The sequence below is a fragment of the Vulpes vulpes genome, chromosome 10 (genome assembly GCF_048418805.1).
Source record: "Vulpes vulpes isolate BD-2025 chromosome 10, VulVul3, whole genome shotgun sequence".
NCBI classification, from domain to species: Eukaryota; Metazoa; Chordata; class Mammalia; order Carnivora; family Canidae; genus Vulpes; species Vulpes vulpes.
The window spans coordinates 44,665,634-44,680,636 of NC_132789.1; the positions used below are offsets into that span (position 1 = coordinate 44,665,634).

The 15,003-nt window shown below is 36.4% G+C and overlaps 1 protein-coding gene across 11 annotated transcripts in view; it reads right to left on the minus strand.

Annotated features, from left to right (window-relative positions):
• ZMYM4 (zinc finger MYM-type containing 4) overlaps positions 1-15,003 on the minus strand; it is a 141,921-nt gene that overhangs the window by 83,504 nt on the left and 43,414 nt on the right. For 9 of the 11 annotated variants that reach the window (XM_072723868.1, XM_072723862.1, XM_072723861.1 and 6 more), the window contains one exon: positions 6,267-6,312. The exons of the other annotated variants lie outside the window; for them this stretch is intronic. In XM_072723868.1, coding sequence (XP_072579969.1) covers positions 6,267-6,312 — 46 coding nt within the window. The remainder of the gene's footprint in view (positions 1-6,266; positions 6,313-15,003) is intronic. 11 annotated transcript variants of the gene reach the window in all.

Sequence of the window (15,003 nt, forward strand, 5' to 3'; positions counted from 1 at the left end):
AGAGATTCCCACATATATAGAACTTAAATACATCTCAGTGCCAATTCAGTTCAGTGGCAAAAACATGAACTATTTAGATGAAAAGATGAATTATTTAACATGCAGTAGCATAGTAAGCTACTTATATGGAAAAAAGAAAGTGAACTCTAATCTTATCCTATCCTACATCTAAAAATAAGTAAGATTTAAATGCTAAAACAAAAAAATAATAATAATAAATGCTAAAACAAAAAGGTTGCAAGATAATCCTTTATAGATCATAAAAATTTATTGAAAAGCATTAAAGTTTTAAATAAATGGAAAGAGACACCAAGTTCACAGATAGAAGATTCAATACTACATACATACAAATTCTCTCGTTGATCTATAGACTCAGGAAAATTCCAATCAATTCCCAATAAGATTTTTTGTTGTTGTTATCTGATTTTGCTCTGTTAGGAACTCGGCAAAATATTTCTAAAATGAACACTGGCAAGAATAGGCAATTTCTGGGATGTTAAATATCAGATTATCAAGACTTTATTATATATCAAATTAATGAAAACAACATGGTACTGGCCTAAGAATAAACAAATAGCCTAACTGAAAATGTGGATAAAAGCCCAGATACACATTATAGAGTAGTTTTCCAGACCACCAGAAAAAGGAAACAGTACTTGATAAATGGTGGTGAGACAATTTGTTAGCATTATGATAAAAACAAAAAAAGTTCCCTAGCCCAAGATTAAATCTAAGATAAATCAAGACCTACATGTGAGAGAGAAAAACAATGAATATTTCAGGAAATAATATACAAGATCTTCCTGATCTCAGCCTGGTAAGATTTTCATAAAGAAAACATTTTTTTAAGCAAACCTAAAGGAAAAAACTCACACATTTACTATGATTCAACCACATTAAAATTAACTTTTGCTTATGCAAAAACTTTTAAAAGTCATGGATTTGGAGAAGTTATTTGCAATAGCTATATAAGCCATGAAATTTTCTCCAGGGTATTTAGTGAGCTCTACAATGCAGTTAAGAAAAGACCAACAACCCAACAGCAACTGGGCAAGAGATTTAATTAAACAGGCATTTTGTCAGAGGAATAAGAAATGGATAATAAACATGAAAAAATTCAACTAAATTATTAATGAAGGAAATGCAAATTTTTAAAAAATATTGATTCCATGTTATACCCACCAGACTGACAAAATTTCAAAGTCTGATAATATCAGTGTTTGCCAGATACACAGCAAACAAAACTAACCACAATGGTCTAAGTGTAAATAGATAAAACTACTTAGGAAAATAAATTTTGCATTTCTGGTAAAGTTGAGAATATCACAGCTTAGGCCTCAGCAATCATCTTCCCATATATACACTCTAGAGCAAGAGCAGGTAAACTATGCCTGCATACCAAATCCAGAAGCCAACTGTTTTTTTTTGGGGGGGGGGAGTTTTTTGGTACAACCTATGAGCTAAGAATGGTTTTCACATTTTTTAAATGGTTGGAGAAAAAAAAAAAAAACATCAAAGGAAAAGCATTTCCTGACAATGGAAAATTATGTGAAATTCAAAATTCAGTGTCCAGGGTAGCCCCGGTGGCACAGCGGTTTGGCACCGCCTGCAGCCTGGGGTGTGATCCTGGAGACCCGGGATCGAGTCCCACATCGGGTTCCCTACATGGAGCCTGCTTCTCCCTCTGCCTGTGTTTCTGCCTCTCTCTCTGTGTCTATGAATAAATAAATAAAATCTTTATAAAAAAAACACACACAAAATTCAGTGTCCGAAGTTTTACTGGAAACACATTATTCCTTTACAAATACATCCACAAATGTAAAGTTGAATTGCTGCAATAGAAACAGTATGACGTATGGCTACACTGAGACAGTTTATTGCAGTGGTGACAATGAGACCTGTAACATTTTCTGCTAGGCTCATAGAGCAGAATGTAAATATTCATGAGAGACACAGAGAGAGATGCAGAGACACAGGCAAAGGGAGAAGCAGGCTCCCAGAATCCCTGAATCACGCCCTGAATCCAAGGCAGATGCTCAACCCCTGAGCCACCCAGGCTTCCCAAGACCTTTCAATATTAGAAACAATAGGGGATCCCTGGGTGGCTCAGCGGTTTAGCGTTGCCGTTGCCGTTGGCCCAGGGGAAGATCTTGGAGACCTGGGATCGATTCCCATACCAGGCTCCGGGCATGGAGCCTGCTTCTCCCTCTGCCTGTGTCTCTCTGCCTCTCTCTCTGTCTTTCATGAATGAATAAATAAATAAAACCTTAAAAAAAAAAAAAAAAGAAACAATAGCAATCAATGTACTTCCTACAATCTGACTTCTAGGGACCCCAAAAAAGAAATTGGATCCCAAAGATTACAGATGGGGAATCTCTGAAGTATGTTCATGTTTGAGTGGAGGTCAAAGAAGCCCAACCAAAAGAACTAGACTGACGTGACAAATGTGGTTTGAACAAAGTTCTTTTTTAAAAGGACTATTTTGGGACACCTGGGTGGCTCAGTCAGTTAAGCATCTGCCTTTCAGCTCGGGTCATGATCTCGGGGTCCTGGGATGGAGCCCTGAGCAGGGAGCCTGTTTCTCCCTTGCCCTCTACCCCTCCCCCACTCATGTGTACTCTCTTGCTCTAATTAAATAAAATCTTTCCAAAAAAATTCTTTAAAAAGGCTATTTTAAAGGCAACTGGGTGGGGATGCCTGGGTGGCTCAATCAGTTAAGTGTCTCCCTTCGGCTCAGGGGTCATGAGTCCCTTCATGATCCTCGGGTCCTAGGATCAAGCCCTGCATCAGGCTCAGTGCTGGGCTGGGAGCCTGCTTCTTCCTCTCCCTCTGCTACTCACCCTGCTTGTGCTCTTTCCTTCTCTCTCTCTCAAATAAATGAATAAAAATCTTAAAAATATATATATATTTCTTTCCTTAAAAAAATAAAAGACAATAAAGGCACCTGGGTGGCTCAGTCTTAAAACACTGAGATTAAAATAATCTTAAAATAATTAAGATGGGGGGCACAGGGATGGCTCAGTCAGTGAATCACCCAATTCTTGGTTTCTGCTGAGTTCATGATCTCTGGGTCCTGGGATTGAGCCCCATCTCAGGTCCTGCTTGAGGCTGCTGTCTTTCCCTCTCTCTCTGCCCCGCCCCCTGCTCACACAGGTTCTCTTTCTCTCTCCCCCCTAAAATGCATAAATAAATTTTTAAAGATAGTGATTAGGATGCTAAATTTTAGGATATGTGTTTTGTACCAATTTAAAAAATAAATAAAAACCATAATGTATTTAATACATACATATCAGTGATAAATGGACAAGAGCTACATGCAACAGAACAAATCTCAGAAATACATAATTTTTAAAAAGTAGCAACGTATACAGTATAATTCAAAAACAACACAAAGTCCATAAACAAAACTAAACAACATCTTGATTAATAATGTAAAGGAAACAAGCAAAATCCAGGATAATAGCTATTTGGAGAGAAGAACAAAATGGCCTGATAATGTACATTCTTAAAAAGCTGGGTGATGAAGCCAAGGGTTTTTATTTTTAATATAGCTCACATGTCATAAATATTTATGTTTATTTAATATTTTACAAAAATATTTTCTAAGTACTACAAGAAACTAGGATAGCAAATAGTCAAAAGATAAGGAAAACTTTTTTAACCAACACTAAAAATCGTGATGGTAAAAATATGACAATTTTTAAATTAAAAACATTTGTTTAGGAAAAGACAAAAGGAAATAAAACAAAGGAGATCGAAAAGCCCTATTCCATTATTAAAAGAACTAAAGTTCTTTTATGGAATATTTCATGGATTCTAAAAGTTAAATTTTCTGAATGAATGATTTGTCTATCTTTTTTAAAGTATACCTGAATCTTCTTTCAGATTTATCCTTTACCATGCCTGTTGACTCACCTTAACTACTATTACAGTGTTTAAAAAGCCTGGCACACCTGGGTGGCTCGGTCAGTTGAGGATATGACTCTTGATTTTGGCTCAGGTCACGATCTCAGGACTCTGAGATGGAGCTCTGCAACATCAACTCCCAAGCTCTGCATGGAGTCCTCTTGCGAATCTCTCTCTCCATCTCCCTTTGTCCCGCCCCCTGCTCGTGAGCATACGTGCTCCCTCTCTAAATAAATATAATCTTAAAAAAAATAAAATGTAAAAGACCTGTAAGTTGTCATGAAAAAAAGTGTTAAGAAATGGGCAAAGAGTATTTATTTATTTAACAAATATTTAGGGGAATCCCCAGGTGGCTCAGCGGTTTAGCGCAGGGTGTGACCCTGGAGTCCAGGAAAGGAGCCTAGTTCTCCCTCTGCCTGTGTCTCTGCCTCTCTCTCTCTCTCTGTCTCTCATGAATAAATAAATAAAATCTTTTTTAAAAATAACAAATATTTATAATTAGGCAACACTGAAGAGCCAGTCCAAATGTTAAACTTAGTAAAACCTGGGACACCTAGGTGGCTCAGTCATTCATCATCTGCCTTCAGCTCAGGGCGTGATCCCACGGTCCCAGGATCAAGTCCTACATCGGTCTCCCTGCATGGAGCCTGCTTCTCCCTCTCCCTAGGTCTCTGTCTCTCTGTCTCTCTGTCTCTCTCTCTCTCTCATGAATAAATAAATAAAATCTTAAAAAAAAAAAAAAAAGACAAAATGTTACTTCAAATTCATCAGTTTGTATTTCTATCTTACAGGAAGTACTCAATGTTATGAAGATCCAAATACAGACCTAAAGGATAAATTTTTTAAGCCATCTTCTGATACATAATATAATATCCTATGGCAGCATTATTTGCTATGAAGGCAGACCATATTTTCCAAATATGGCTGCAAAAGTATCTCTCATCTACATGGTTTTTTACAATGTGACTCTGGCCCTTCTATCAAGAAGTGAGGTCTACATATCCTTTTCTCCTACATCTGACCAGGCTTGTGACTCCCTTGTAGCCAAGAGTCTGTGGTAGAAGTGATGCTTTTGAAGGTAGGTCAGAAAAGATGCAGCTTCTGCCTTATTCACTGAATTACTCTTGAAGCTTGAGCCAACCATGAAAAAAGTCTGACTACTCTGAGGCTGCCACACTGTGAGGAGGGCAAGGCAACAGGGACAGCATGGACACGGGCTCAAGCTGGCAGTCACAGTTTTTGTAACCTCAAAGCCCAGACTAGACATGAATGAATGCACTTCCAGATTATTCCAAGACCACTAAAGATCAGGAGAGCTAGCTACTTCTCAATATGTAGTCCAAAAACCTATTATCTCTAAAAAAATATTAATAAACTAATTCCAAAGAGAAAAAAACAGCAGTCATAGATCCTAATGGAAGTTACCTTAAAGAAAAAAAAAAGAAATGTATATTCTCTTTGACTCTGTAACTCTAGATAACAAAATCCATCCTTCATAAGCACACAAACATCCTTTGATGATTCATCAGTTCTATTCTTAGACTTTATTCTAGAGAAAAGGATATACTCCCTCTGTCTACTTCAACAAGTAGACAAAAATGTATATAGGAATACATACTCAATATTGTTTGTAAATAATGAAAAACTGAAGATAAATACATATATAAAACAGGAAGTTGGTTAAATTATAATACAGCCATATAATAAAATACCAAGTAGCCATCAGAAAGGACGTAATCATTCAAAATCCATTGACACAGAAAGATGTATAAGCAGCTGAATGAAAAAAGCAAGAACAGTACCCACATGATCCCTACAGACATACGTCCCCATTCACCATATATAGATCTAGAATATTCACAGAAAAAAAGTCTGGAAAGATATATATTTAACTTTTAAAACTGGTTATCTTCAGAGAACAGTAAAGACAAAGACTTTCATTTTCTGCTTTTTTCGTTTTTGTATCGTAAAATTGAATGTATTACTTTTATAATCCTAAGAAACAAAGCTGGATTTTTTTAAGAGAATTATGTAACACTGAAAGAATATACACAGAAAACTAAGAGACCCTTAAACAAAGTAGAAACCTTTACCAAATGGTATGTCTAAACCTCTATATAGACAAAGTGTGGCTATATTTCAACATTAATAATGAAAATAAAATATTTACTAAAAAAAACCTAAAACTCTTACAAAATTAACTTGCTAAAAATACTAACAGGGTGATGAGATCTAAACTGAATCAAATTGTACCATCACGTTAGTAAGCCCTAACCAAAAGCTGTTACAGATAAATGGAGACTCAATTATTATCTATCTAAAGACATGACTGTTTTTTTTTTTCCTAAAGTGGTACTTACAGTTTTCTACAATTTCATCAAAAACTGCACCAGTTTTCTGCTCAAACTGAAAAAGCAAAAAAGGAAAAAGAAAAGTAACATTATTGTCACATTCTATCATACCTTCTGGCATCTTTCCTCACTCCCCCAAAAGCTGTAATTTTCAACCCAAAGTATACAAATTCACAACATAAAACACGGCCAAATAGAGTAAAATATAATTTAGAAAAAACAAAAGAAATCCTTATGTGAAAACTCCCAAACCAAAAACAAATACATGCCCTCATATAGTTTTTTCATATAGCTTATTTTTAAATCACTTTTACGTCACAAGATAGATAGTTGTGTATATTTGTAACAAAACAGCCAACATTTATTGAGAACTTACTGATAACTATATAAAACTTCTAATAAAAATTAGATCAGCGGGCAGCCCCGGTGGTGCAGCGGTTTGGCGCCGCCTGCAGCCCAGGGTGTGATCCTGGAGACCTGGGATCAAGTCCCACATCGGGCTCCTTGCATGGAGCCTGCTTCTCCCTCTGCCTGTGTCTCTGCTCCTCTCTCTCTCTGTCTCTCTCATGAATAAATAAATAAAATCTTTAAAAAGAAAAAAAATTAGATCAGCATCAAATAGGGTTTGCTCTTACCCAGAAATCTGCTGTTCTAATGAAAGTTGGCATGCTATAGGGATAGTTCCTATTTCAATATGTTAGGACCTAAGACAGAAGCAGGGCCAAGTCTGAGGTGATTTTGGATCTTTAAAACAGAGATGGAGGGGGTAGGGCTCAATCAATGGTGGAGCATGCAACTTGGATCTGTGGGTTGTGAGTTTGAGTCCCATGCTGGGTGTAGAGGATTTTTAAGAGGGAATTGGAAAATAAAATAATAAATAAATAAATAAATAAATAAATAAATAAATAAATAAATAAATAAATAAATAAATAAATAAATAACAGAGACTGGAGGGCCGGGGGGCAGGGAGGAGTGGAAGAGGGGAGAAGTAGAGCAAAGGCAACTCTACCCAGGAGCTAAAGACACTCACATGCTCCACTTTAGTCTATAAAAGTCTCATGTTGGCAAGTGTGAGCATTCCAGCCTCTTACTTTCCTACCGACTACTCATCAATGAGGCAAGAACATAAGGCTGCTTCTTGATACATCTTGCCCACTAAAACCCAGAGTGTGTCTCCTCATTCAAGGCAGAAACTTAAAAGGAAAAAAGAACTACCCAGATATCTATGTAACTACAGAGGAAACACCATCGCTGTCTGTAGTAAATTAATAATATCTGATATATATAAATGTAAAGAAACAACCAATGATCCCAGGTTTCTGAAATAAAATAACTACATGAAGGAGAAGGCTCAAGGTGAATAAACAGAATACTCCAGAAGAAAAAAAAAAAAACAAATACTCCAGAAGGAAGCAATTAATTTACAGCAAGGAAACTTCTAAAAAGTATTTTAAGTGGTATCTGAAATATCTAAGAGGCTACAGATGCAAAAAACTAAAAACAACTATGAAAAGGAGATGAGAGAATATTTGGAAATAGGAAAATGACTGCAAAATTTAAAATTTTATTGGAAATTCCAGTGATAAAGTTCTGTTTAAAAAAAAAAAAAACAAAACAAAAACAGGGCAGCCTGTGTGGCTCAGCAGTTTAGTGCCGCATTCAGCCCCAGGGCCTAATCCTGGAGACCCGGGATCGAGTCCCACGTCAGAGCTTCCTGCGTGGAGCCTGCTTCTCCCTCTGCCTGTGTCTTCTGCCTCTCTCTCTGTGTGTCTTTCATGAATAAATAAATAAAATCTTAAAAAAAAAAAAAAAACATAAAACAAAGTGAAAGGGCTAGAAAGGATAGCCTATATGATGACATGGAAAGACTGAAGCAGTAGGTTTAAACAATCTCAAAGTCTTCCCCAAAGGAGAGAACAATGGAAAAGTGAAATAAAAGAAGAAAATTTTCCTAAACAAAAAAATACAAATATTTGAGACTGAATGAGCCCACCAAATACCAAAAAGGAGAAGAAAAAAACGACACATCCTGGTGAAATTTCAGAATTCCAAAAGAAAACAAAGGACAAATAAAAAGAATCATAGTGTAGATGATTTATAAACCACATTCAACATAACTGAACTCAACTATATAAACATGAAAAAGAACTCTCAAAATTAGTTCTCCCCATTCCCTTCAACTGATCAACAGTAAGAACCTTCATTTTTATTTCTAAAACATCTTAAGTGTTTCATATAAATCTCTACCAGGATGAGCTATAACCTATACAAAAGGTCAGGAATTGTTTCTTAATTTAAAATCTGAAAAAAATAAAATTAAAATTAAAATTAAATTAAATTAAATTAAATCTGAAGGATGACAAAGAATTAAAACAGGTGAAAAAGTGGAAGAAAAGATTCAAGTAAGGAAAAAAAAAAAAAGATTCAAGTAAGGGAACAAACAGCAAATATAAACGTTCTTAGCAGAAGCAAGAATAGAAAATTCAAGAAACAGAAAGGCTAGGTGAACTAGAATTCTGAGAGTAAAGCAGGCCTGATTGTAAGATAAAGCTAATGATAACTCAAGGGCCAAACCCACAAGACCTTCTTCACAGGTGGGGTGACCACATATTCCAGTGAGCTGAAGACACATCTGTTTATACCTATCATACCCATGTGATTGTTAACGTGTTCCCTTTCACTCAAAACTGTTTCTCAGTTTGGCCACCCTAACTATTAGTCACGTTTAGAGAACGGACTTTACCCTAAGAAAAAACACTGAAAGAGATGTCACAAACCATTCGCCTGGCTGTGGAGTAAAAGTCATTTCTCACTCCTACCTGGAGTTGTAATCATACCATTCTCCTATTGTTTTCTCCCTACAGTAACAATAACACTTCTTCAAAGTGAAGCTCTTCAGGAAGGTCTTGCCTGATAATCCATTTAAAATGCGTGACTCCTTCTCTATAGCACTTACATTTAATTTCATTTACAGTCACTTGTGGCACATTTAATTTATGCATATGTCAGTAGTACTTTCCAGATAAATCGTTTTTCATCCTGGGATACCAAGAGGCCCTAACATATTGTATCGTGTTGTTGTAATGCGTTAGCTCTATTAATGAAATACTGTAATTTTGCATTTCTCAATATTCATTATGCAAAATCTGCAAGATACATTCAGAAAGACTTCTGTGATCAAATAAATATTGGAAATACAAATCTCCTTTTAAAGTGATTAATATTAGCATCAGAGGTTTGCATGTTTCTACACATTTTAACACAGGGTCATTTTTAAATTGACAAATATACTCCAAAATAACATTTTTTAGGTTTTAAGTAATCTTGCCATTTGGGTGCCTGGGTGTCTCAGTCAGTTAAGCATCTGACTCCTAATTTCAACTCAGGTCATGATCTCAGGGTCAAAAGATCGAGCCCCATGTCTGGCTCTGCACTGGGTAGGGAGCCTGCTTAAGATTCTCTCCTCTTGGGATGCCTGGGTGGCTCAGCAGTTGAGCGTCTGCCTTCGGTTCACGGCATGATCTCGAGGTCCCGGGATCGAGTCCCACATCAGGCTTCCCGCAGGGAGCCTGTTTATATCCTTCTGCCTATGTCTCTCTCTCTCTCTCTCTCTGTGTGTCTCTTATGAATAAATAAAGAAAATCTTTAAAAAAAAAAAAAGAAAGAAAAACTTCCTGGAGTCATAAAAAAAGAGAAAAAAGATTCTCTCCTCTCTCTCTCTCTCCCTTTGCCCCTTCCTGGTTCTCTCTCAAGTAAACAAATCTTTAAAAAATAATAATAATAATCTTGCAATTTGACCATCTGTGTTTTCACACCTATTGTATAAGTAAGGACTTTTCCACTTGATAGTTTAACAAATACATAAAACAGAATTTAATTATTTAACATGCTGAAGAATACTTCTCTCAAATTATCAGCTGAATTTATTTTTAAAGATTTTATTTATTTATTCATGAGAGACACACACACACACAGAGAGGCAGAGACACAGGCAGAGGGAGAAGCAGGCTCCATGCAGGGAGCCTGACGTGGGACTCGATCCCAGGTCTCCAGGATCACACCCTGGACTGAAGGCGGCACTAAACCACTGAACCGCCAGGGCTGCCCATCAGCTGAATTTAATAAGGAAATACTAAAGATAGTAAATACTTGTTTCCTAATACTCCCTTCGAAAGCTCTTCTTTCACTAGTGAGCCATAGAGCAATCTTCCCATAAAATATAAATGTTATGAGAATTGTTCTCAACTCAAAATTCAGGTGTCCGTTAATAGTCAATTGAAATTGGGAAGGCAAGATCAAGTATTTACCATTTAATTACCATTCGAGTGATGATGTTACCACTATTATACCTTGTTCTGAAAGCACTAAGTCAATGCAGTATGAAAAAAGAAATATAGGGATCCCTGGGTGGCGCAGCGGTTTGGCGCCTGCCTTTGGCTCAGGGCACGATCCTGGAGACCCGGGATCGAATCCCACATCGGGCTCCCAGTGCATGGAGCCTGCTTCTCCCTCCGCCTGTGTCTCTGCCTCTCTCTCTCTCTCTCTGTGACTATCATAAATAAATAAAAAAATTTAATAAAAAAAAAAAAAAAGAAAAAAGAAATATAAAATGTAAAACATTAAAAAGCAAAGTTATTCTTTACAGCTAATATGTCTGTCGACTTGAAAAGCAGAACATTGCAAACAAAGTTTTAGGAATTAGAACATAATAAAATAGCTTTTTTTAGAGATTTATTTATGTATTTGAGAGAGAAAGCACATGCACACACAAACACATAAGTGGGAGGAGGGCAGAGGGAGAAAGAGAATCCACAAGCAGACTCCCCACTGAGCATGGAGCCCTATGCAGGGTTTCATACCAGGATCCTGAGATCATGACCTGTGCCAAAACCAAGAGTCAGTTGCTAACTGAGCCACCCTGGTGCTTCTCAACACAGTAACTCTTTACAAAACTTAGCATTCAAGAAATCAGTAACATTCCTATGAAATAACAATAACTAGTTAAAATATAATGGGGGGGAAAAGGATCCAATTTACAATAACAACTACATATAAAATATTCTGAAAATAAAATTAAACTAAAATTAAGAAATATATAAAATAAGAACTTATAAAATTTTTCAAAAAAAATAAAATTTTTCAGACAAAAAAATAAAATTTTTCAGACAGTAAACAGGTGATATACCATTTTTACAAAAGAAAAAAATCAATACGATGAAATATATAATTTCCTTACAAAAGAGGGAAGGCGGGGTGAGTGAGAGGTAACTAGACAAAAACAATTACAAAGGACATCTAGAAAAATAAAGGTAAAAAAGAGTATCAAATATTGAATTATAATATTGATGAGAAAAATATGCCCTACTAAGTATCAGAAGTACAATAACTAAAGTTATGTGCTACTGGTATGACAATTAATATACAGATTAATGAAACAATAGATAACACAAGAGTCCAACATATACTTAAGAACTATAATATGACTAGCAACCACTTAAGATGAGAAAATTTGGATCATCTCACTTTACACTGAAACAAATTCCAAATAGAGTAAAAACAAATTGAAAAAACAAAAACACTAGAAGATAGGAAAGTCTTCCCACCTCGGGCTCCCTGCAGGGAGCCTGCTTCTCCCTCTGCCTGTGTCTCTGCCTCCCTATGTCTCTCATGAATAAATAAAATAAAATCTTAAGGGATCCCTGGGTGGCGCAGCGGTTTGGCGCCTGCCTTTGGCCCAGGGCGCGATCCTGGAGACTCGGGATCGAATCCCACGTCAGGCTCCCGGTGCATGGAGCCTGCTTCTCCCTCTGCCTGTGTCTCTGCCTCTCTCTCTCTCACTGTGTGCCTATCATAAATAAATAAAATAAAATTTAAAAAAATAAATAAATAAAATAAAATAAAATAAAATCTTAAAAAAAAAAAGCTTAATGAACTTGATCACATTAAAAGCAGAAACTGAACAACCTAGGGTAAAAGTAATCTATTAATAACATTAAATGTCAATATCCTACTTATAAGGCAGTCTTAGAATCCATTAAAGAGAAGAAAGAAAAAAAAAGAATCCATTAAAGAGTAGCAACGCAGCTCTTTCCACCATCTTTCCATGATGCCATAATGCTACACATGAATGTCCTGGCAGATGATCTCAAGTGAATTAACAACAGTGGTGAAAAAAGAAGCACCTGTATGGCTCAGCTGGTTAAGCGTCTGACTCCTGATTTCAGCTCAGGTCATGATCTCAGGGTTGTGAAATCAAGCATCCTGTCAGGCTCCACACAGGCCAAGGGACCTGCTCAAGATTCTTTTCCTCTACCCACCCTACCCCCACTTGGGCACATATGTGTGATCTTTCTCTTAAAACAATAAAACACACACACACACACACACACACACACACACACACACACACACACACAAAAGCAATGCTGAAAAAAAGAGACAAACACCAGGTTCTTATTAGGCCATACTCTAAAGTCCTCAACTGGTTTATAACTATGAGGATGAAGCTGGTTACACTGGCAAATCTGAAATCACTGATGATCACAGAGCTGGGAAAATTGTTGTGAATCTCAGGTTAAAAAAGGTATAGAGTGATCAGCCCCAGATATGATGTGTAACTCAAAGATCTAGAAAAATAGCAGAATAATCTGCTCCTGTCCCATCAGTTTGGTTTCATTGTACTGACCACTTCAGCCAGCATCATGGACCAAAGAGAAGCAAGATGAAAATACACAGGAGGGAAATCCTGGGATTCTTTTTCTTGAAATATAATGCATGCCTGTAAATAAAATGCCTCTATGAAAAAAAAAATAGCATCCCAGTAAAAAATGACTGAAGACCAGAAATAAGCACAAAACATTCAATCTCACCTGAAGTCAAAATTAAAATGAGATACTATTTTCTCTCAGACTAGCAAAATTACAAAGTATAGACAGAGATAAAAATTCTCTGGGCAGCCCCCTAAGCTAAGCTAAGCGCTAAACTTAGCAATTTAGCACCGCCTTCAGCCCAGGGAGTGATCCTGGAGACCGGGGATGTAGTCCCATGTCGGGCTCTCTGCATGGAGCCTGCTTATCCCTCTGCCTGTGTCTCTACCTCTCTCTCTCTCACGAATAAACAAATAAAAGCTTAAAAAAAAAAAAATTCCCCTCTTACTTTTTTTAAACCTAAATACATTTAGAAAATTCCTCATTAAACAGAGGTCTAATTCACTCTTTTTAGGTGGCCACATAATCTTTTATTGTATTATACTAATAGACATTTAGGTTGCTTCCAGCCTGTTTTTCAATGCAGTATTATTTATGTACAGTTGTCATACTTGTACATATAAACTGGCTTTACATATGTTAATGTATATATGTTTGTGTGTGTGTGTGTGTGATTTTGACATAAAATCAATTCCTAGAAGTGGAATCATGAGGTTAAAGGGCATAGGCAAGGAAGCTGTTTCCTACCATAGGTCCTGTTCCCATGCTTTAATAGAAACACCTTTCTGCACAGAAAAAAAAGAAGGGGGGCACAGGTGAATATAAAATTTTGATAGATGTTACTAAATAGCCCATCAAAGCCTTCCACCAAGAAAAATAGATACCAGGGGGGCGGGGGGGGGGGGCTCTGTTTTCTTAAGTCCTTCTTCACAACTTGGCAAGTTGTTTTTTTTTCATCTTCCTCAATTTGGTAGGAAAAAATGTTACCTCATTGCCTAAATTTGCATTTTGTTGTTATTTTCCATTTAATTATTTCCATTTTCATTTTTTAAATTTTGAATAAGAATCTTTCTGAATAGTTATTAACCATCTGTGGTTCTTCTTTCTATCCACTGCCTGATTATAGAATTTTTTTTTTTAGATCTCGAGATAGAGTTTCCCAAACCATTATAACTAATGGTTAACACTTAGCAGGAACCTCATTCTGTGCCTGGCACTTTTTTCCAAGCAGTTTACATGATTTAATTCAATTTAGCCTCCCCAAAATCTCATCAAGTACTGCTAGCATCTCTATTTTATAGATGAAGAAATGCAGTTCTAAGAGTTTAAGGGAACATACAAACATACATACACAAAGAGCTCTGAAAAAGGCCCCCAGAAGAAAGTCCAAACATCTGACTCTCTAAAATCTGGCCCTAACCTCTGCTCCTGTTGTCTTTTCCTGCCTTCATATTTCCACTGCATCCCCATCCCCAAAACAAATGCTCTAGTTATTACAAATGACTAGTAGATTACCCAGTCTTTCACACCTCTGAATCATTATGCACAGTGCTTCAGCTTTTCCAGTCATATTTCAATAGTAAGCACCTATTCAGTTTTCATAACTGAAGTTACAACTCTTAAATGATGCCATAATCTCAACAATGCACATATACTCACTTTCTGAACAAGATAGAGTTCACAACTCTCTTTCCTAGCACTACTACAGCAGATCTGCCTGTGACACCAACTATAAAAAATTTACTCTAAAGTTGGGGATGCTATAACCAACCCATCAAGTACCCATACACATTTTTGAAGCTGTATCATGAAGTGTCCCATCCTTGTTGTAGATCAATCTGCTGACAAATAACAAACCTAGAGTTTTAACTCCATTCAGGAGACTATCTAAAATAGAAAACACTTTCAAAAATACTATTTTAATACAAAGCCTGTAGAATTATACAAAAATTATAAATAATGTAGTTTCCTTTAACCTAAATTAAATCAAGATTCTATACAGAATTAGATTCCACATTTCTCAAAGAAGGAAGCAGGTT